The sequence below is a fragment of the Anneissia japonica genome, unplaced genomic scaffold (assembly GCF_011630105.1).
Source record: "Anneissia japonica isolate Jap-2015-1 unplaced genomic scaffold, ASM1163010v1 scaffold287712_len2945570_cov188, whole genome shotgun sequence".
In the NCBI taxonomy this organism is placed as follows: Eukaryota; Metazoa; Echinodermata; class Crinoidea; order Comatulida; family Comatulidae; genus Anneissia; species Anneissia japonica.
This window is the reverse complement of record NW_022704401.1, coordinates 1,456,661-1,463,693: the sequence shown is the minus strand read 5'-3', so window position 1 is coordinate 1,463,693 and position 7,033 is coordinate 1,456,661. Positions and strand designations below refer to the sequence as shown.

Here is a 7,033-nt window from a genome sequence, read left to right as displayed (position 1 = left end):
CTGTTCGAAGCGCGAACTCCTGTAGACCAAACCCAGTACCATTACGATTTTTAATCGTGCGGGAAATCCACTCAAGATAAAATCAAACAAACATAAAGTCACTGTTAATGCAAATTGTCAGTCAGCAACGAACAATTACTGGTAACTAGTACACAGACCTATGGTAAAAATCTCGGAGGCATTCCGAGATTTTACATTTTTTGCTAATTGTACCAAAAATGGCTGAGCGGTTAAGGCAGGGGCACCGTGATCATAGCCAACAATATCGGCACAGGTTTGCAGCCGGCTCGCTCCTATAGTTCTGGTGGTAGAACAAGTCTTCTCGGATAAAGACTATAAACCATAGACCCAGTGTACACAAATGCTCATGTGCACTTTAAAGAACCCAGTACATCTTTCAAGATGAGTAGGGGGTTACCCCGGTGTACTGTTCACTCGGCCCCTGTCGTGGACAGATGAAAGTGCGCCAGTTTACTGGCTGCGGTGGACATGAAGTGACCCTCGGAGAGGAGAAAGTTATTGAAAAGTGCAATATTTAGTCCCGAGCGCATAGAGACCTCGTTTATCTGCGCTATATAAATCCATCTATTATTATTATTATTATTATTAAATTGATGGTTTTGGAGAAAATAATTCACAAGGCAGGAATGCTTAAAGCTCGATTAATAACACCGATTTAAAAATTTTTTATGGTTTTAAAAATAAACAGAAGGCTTAATTAATTGAGTCTTATCCAATGTTCTTGCCAGAGCCTAATTTTTGATGCCTCACAAATAGGCTTCAAATGTTATGTCAATAAATTATATATTGATATCATATTTTGTGGGTATAGTTATGTTTAATTAGTCGTAATTCAATTTGTGTGTAAAGAAAGTATTATTCAGAGTGAGATTGAGAGGAGATGTGTCAAAACATTTGTTTCCTATTTTAAACAGTGACAAATTGTGAGCAAAATAATTCATGTGATTAGATTTCTATAATTCAAACAAAATATCTTAAATAAGATAAAGACAGTTTTATAGTTAATAGTTTAGGCCTGTAGCATCATATGAATTGTATGTAACACATCCAAAAAATCTGTAAGAAATAGGACTACTTACAGTACATGGTCCCAAAATGTGTCAGAGCATGGATCTATTTTTAATGCCATTGTCTCTTTTAAAATAGATTGGAGTGGTAGGAGCAGTGTGGTTTACTTATTAACTCCTACAATAAATTTTTTTATTTGATTTTTTAAATTTAAAAATTTAAAAAAAATATATTTTTTTATAAATTTCATTTCACTTCATTATTTATTTGGTCATTTACAACAACAACAAAAAAAAGCTGAAATTAATTGTTTTTTTTTTTTTATTTTGATTTATTTATTTTTTTTATTTGCTTATTCAGTCGTCAATTGTTACCTACCCACCTCTCCCCCGCTCATCAGCATTTTGAAGTGTAATATAGTGTAATAGACAGTGTGGAATGATTTAGCAGAATTTTTTGCTTCCCCCTAGCAGAATGTCATTTTTGCGCTGGTCACACACTGCCTAAAATTGTAATGTAAATAAAGAGGGGAATACATGTTTTGAAGGGCTGGTTCGCAAAAAAATATCCCAGTGATACCACCGTTATAATGAATTGTTTGATGCTTTCAAATTCGCTAGACAGCCTGTCTCTTATACACATCTAGATGTGTATAAGAGACAGGTATTCTTTAAAGCGTATAGTGAACAATCTTTTAATTATGCTATTATTTTTTCTTATTTATATTTGTGCTTTACGTCACATAGATGGTGTAATTACAGTCACTATGGCACCACAAAAAATGTGTGTTCTAGAAAAAGATTTTAATGTTGATTTCAATTGCACCATTCAACCACCTAGCGCGGATAATGCTGAACACAAGATGAAATGGTTTTTTCAAAGTGAACTAATTCATTTTGATGACGAAACAGTTCTAGATAGCGGTGTAACAATAAAAAAATACAAAGAACTGAACAATAAACTAAGCATAAGGAATATCGAACGTCGAGACGAAGGCCATTACAAATGTCAAGTTGAAAAGACAGCTGTCGAAGACATTGGTGAGCTGACAGTGGGTAATTGTCTAGACGAAAACCCCTTCGTAAGATGTGACATGACTCTTTCCAACTCAACGTCACGTACAGATCGTAACAACATAACGATGTTTGCCGGACACATTCTTCATGTAAATATATCTTGCAAGGCTTTTATTGGCAACAATGTTTTAGTCAACATTACAATAATAAATGTTGCTAACCATAGCACTGCACCAGCACTTCCTGTCTATTATCACGTTGAAGAACAGTCCAGTGCTACACGCGGAGTGTATGTAAGTCACGCAGTAGACGTCGCAGGTTTAGATGGACGGCAATTCTGGTGCGTGGCAGATCATCCAAAGATGTCACATCCGGTCAACTGCTCTACTCCTTCATTGATGTCGCCTAAAGTAAAGATTAATGGAAGTGCCGACAACACGCAGTTCGAATGTAAAGTGGAATCTTATCCCCCGTTTACATCATACCAGTGGAAACTTTGCCGTTACCCAGAAAAGGAAACGAATGTTCAAAAAGAAGAATGTGAGATATTGAACATCACAAGCAGTAATTTGAATTGGACAAACAATGGTGGAATGAAAGAATGGTTTGTATTGATATGTGAGGTTGAAAATGCTGTTGGAATAGGACATGGTGAACTGACAATTATTCTTAATAGGGAAACTAGAAAGAAAACAGGAAATAGCAATTCCATCTTGGTAAAATTGTACATTGGTGTTGCCTCCTGTCTCTTATACACATCTAGATGTGTATAAGAGACAGGTATGTACTAGTCTTTAATAACAAAATACCAATGCAATTACGTTTCATTATAATTATTGTTGTTTTAATACTGTTGCTTTTGTTTCTGTTCTTGTTGCTGTATTTGTCGCTATCAATTGTTGTTGTCGTTGTCGTTGCTGTTCTTATATGCTTTAATTTTTCATTAAACTTATAGGATAAAATGCGCCCTCTCACTTTTGAAAGTTGGTGGCGGCAGCAACAAGACAAGCGATTGATAAAAAGTGATCAGTAGTGATAATAAAACCAACATAGTCACATGCAAAAATACTGTACAGGCCTACATTAGTAAGCAATTATGAAACAACGTTATTTGCGACCTGTTAACTGAGCCGCTAGATCTATCAGGTAGTAAGGTAGGCTTATGTATTTTTTCTGTTGTGTTCGATATCAGAGTATAAAGATTTAAAAAAATGCAAGAACCTTGTCTAGAACATGACTATCTCTTTATTCACTTTTGCAATAAAAACAATTTCAAAATATAACATGTCAATTTAATACCTTGATAAAAAATTGTTTGCTCTAAAACTCTGTAGTCATTGTGTACGGTACACTCGTAAATATCAAACATTGAATATAAATTACAATGGCAATCGTTGATGGTAACAATAAACGTTTTAATACAAAATAATATGACTCCATATTTGTTATTGATTGTATTTTCATTGCCTTTTTCCTTGTAGGAAACACAGGTGGAGTGAATTCACAAAGCCAGAATTTAAACAGAAAACGTGAAGATTAAATAATCATTATACATTGGCAGAAAAAAAAGCAGGAGTATTCTTTAAAGCGTATAGTGAACAATCTGTTAACCAGTTGACCTTTCGGTTTCTACAATAACAAACATCGAAAAGAATGCCATGGCCTAAAGTAAGCAACAATGCAAACAAATACTGAAAAAATTAAACAATTAGCTTGGAATTCTAAATTATTTATAAGTTAGGACAAAGCTTTAGTTATGTAAATTACATCATTAATTACCATTACATTTAATTTTATTATAATTTTAAAATACTTCATTATTTAAGAATTAAAAAATATACCGGTAAATATTCAGATATACAAGTTCAATGGTTACAAATATAGAATATATATATATATAAATATACCCTTAGGAAAATGCCACACAGTGAACACAGTGTGAAAAACTATGTGTTCATACAGAAAACACATAGTATGTCACTGTGTGTTCACTCTGTGGAGACACAGTGTTCCACTGTGTGTTCACTCTTGTACACACTGTGGCATTTTCCTAAGGGTAAATATATATATATATATATATATATATATATATATATATAAATTTAATGGCAAATGGGATAAACCCATAAAAACAACGAGCAGCCACATAAATGTTTTAAAACCAAATGGTATGACTCCATATTTGTTATTGATTGTATTTTCATTGTCTTTTCCCTTGTAGGAAACACAGTGAATTCACAAAGCCAGAATTTAAACAGAAAACGTGAAGATTACATAATCATTATACATTGGCAGAAAAAAAAAAGCAAGAGTATTCCTTAAAGCATATAGTGAACAATCTGTTAATTATGCTATTATTTTTTCTTATTTATATTTGTGCTTTACGTCACATAGATGGTGTAATTACAGTCACTATGGCACCACAAAAAATGTGTGTTCTAGAAAAAGATTTTAATGTTGATTTCAATTGCACCATTCAACCACCTAGCGCGGATAATGCTGAACACAAGATGAAATGGTTTTTTCAAAGTGAACTAATTCATTTTGATGACGAAACAGTTCTAGATAGCGGTGTAACAATAAAAAAATACAAAGAACTGAACAATGAACTAAGCATAAGGAATATCGAACGTCGAGACGAAGGCCATTACAAATGCCAAGTTGAAAAGACAGCTGTCGAAGACATTGGTGAGCTGACAGTAGGTAATTGTCTAGACGAAAACCCCTTCGTAAGATGTGACATGACTCTTTCCAACTCAACGTCACGTACAGATCGTAACAACATAACGATGTTTGCCGGACACATTCTTCATGTAAATATATCTTGCAAGGCTTTTATTGGCAACAATGTTTTAGTCAACATTACAATAATAAATGTTGCTAACCATAGCATTGCATCAGCACTTCCTGTCTATTCTCACGTTGAAGAACAGTCCAGTGCTACACGCGGAGTGTATGTCAGTCACGCAGTAGACGTCGCAGGTTTAGATGAACGGCATTTCTGGTGCGTGGCAGATCATCCAAAGATGTCACATCCGGTCAACTGCTCTACTCCTTCATTGATGAAGCCTAAAGTAAAGATTAATGGAAGTGCTGACAACACGCAGTTCGAATGTAAGGTGGAATCTTATCCCCCGTTTACATCATACCAGTGGAAACTTTGCCGTTACTCAGGGAATGAAACGAATGTTCAAAAAGAAGAGTGTGAGAAATTGAACATTACAAGCAGTAATTTAAATTTGACAAACAATGGTGAAATGAAAGACGGGTTTGTATTGATATGCGAGGTTGAAAATGCTGTTGGAACTGGACATAGTAAACTGACAATTATTCCTAATATCGAAGCTAGCATTGAAGCAAAAGATATAAATATTGGACACACAGATGCAACGATCAACCATCGTATTAAAGCAAAAGATATCAATATTGGAAACACAAATGCAGGGTATTCGAATATATTGTACATTGGTCGCTCAACCTTGTTATTCATTGTTATTATTTTGTTATTATGGATATGTAGACGATCAAGATTGACAAAACGTAATAACGCAATCAGCGACTAGTAAACAGAATAACCCCCAAACCAGACGCTTATTATTATTATTATTATTATTATTATTATTATTATTATTATTATTATTATTATTATCATTATCATTATCATTATAATTATTTTTATCATTATTATTATTATTATTATTATTAGTACCGCTTCTCATACGCAATATGTAAAAAATAATAACACAGCAAAACAACTGACGACACGGCTAAGGAATGCGGTTAGGCCTTACGTAATCATCGTTATGTGCACGTTAGACAGCTTTTCTGGTGAAAAACTACGGTAAAGTTAATTTATTTCTCTCAATTAAGCTGAAATATGTAAGTATATTCACTTCGTGTGATGGAGACTTCGATGATCTATGTTGAACTGACGACGCGGCTAGTGAATGCAGTTAGGTTACGTACGTAAACATCGTCATGCGCTCGCTAGACAGCTTCTCGGAATTCAATTGAATGTGGGGAGAAAGCATTGTTTAGTCATTCATCAGATGCTGTAATTATGTAATTGTGATCCGTGAAAACAATTATTTCGACTTGTTTTATAATCGTTCACAATTCACCATGTAAATTTGAAGAAAAAAAAACTGTTATCGCGCAGTAAATTGATACAGTTGTTTGCTTGTTTTGACTTAGTGATAACTGTTTGATAATTATGAAACTTTGTAATTGAATGATAGATAGTATTTTAATAATTATGTACACGCGAAAGTAATTAAAATCATCGTTTTATGTACCTTTGTGGATAGGCCAATATGGATGTCTATTTGTATCTTGTCTTCTGTAGGTGCCATATCTACAAACTTTTTTTTAAATAATCTACTGCATTAAAATTATCAAAAGGTTTTCTTCGCCTTGGACGTTATTAATGTCAAGGGGTGTACTACGTAAATGAGGGACGTGTTGCTCAACATAGGGCCACTTTCTATTTCATAGGAAATATCGCACGTCAAAATATTCAGACCAATGATGATTATGAGGATATTAAAGACAGTAAGTGGCATTACAATCACCACAATTAAATTCATATACTACTACTACGTTGGATTTAAGGTCACTTGGTATTTTATCCTTGTTGTTTAGGTAATTTCCTACTTTTTAAAAATTAAATACAACGTTGATTTCTACATCTTTGCAGCATTTTGTGGCTAATTTACTTATTTTTTTCTTTAGTTATCTTAGATATCGGGCCTATGAAGGGGAGTTTAAAATAAAATGTGTTCTCGGGTGGTTCTTTTGATGTTACCTTTTCTGAAATTCTAGTGTATGCCTACACATTGTTTGATACTCTTATCTATTAATTTCATTGGATAACAGTTCTTTATTAAAATTTTCTTAAGATCCATGGGGGCTACTTACTAGATTAGATTAGATATTTGTCTCAACTCTAAGAAAGTTACAACGTGGCAGATTGTTCCATTAACGTGGCA

General features: G+C 33.7%; 1 protein-coding gene across 2 annotated transcripts in view; it reads left to right on the top strand.

The window, feature by feature from the left end:
* LOC117104711 overlaps positions 1-6,337 on the top strand; it is a 12,494-nt gene extending 6,157 nt beyond the window's left edge. Inside the window, exons 1-3 of one of the 2 annotated variants that reach the window (XM_033245592.1) lie at positions 3,108-3,199; positions 3,527-3,713; positions 4,267-6,337. In XM_033245592.1, the coding sequence (XP_033101483.1) occupies positions 4,394-5,608 (1,215 nt within the window). In that variant the 5' untranslated portion in view covers positions 3,108-3,199; positions 3,527-3,713; positions 4,267-4,393 and the 3' untranslated portion in view covers positions 5,609-6,337. Of the gene's footprint in view, positions 1-3,107; positions 3,200-3,526; positions 3,714-4,266 lie in introns of those variants that run through there. The other variant, XM_033245593.1, reaches the window with a different exon arrangement.
* The last annotated feature ends 696 nt before the right edge of the window (positions 6,338-7,033 follow it).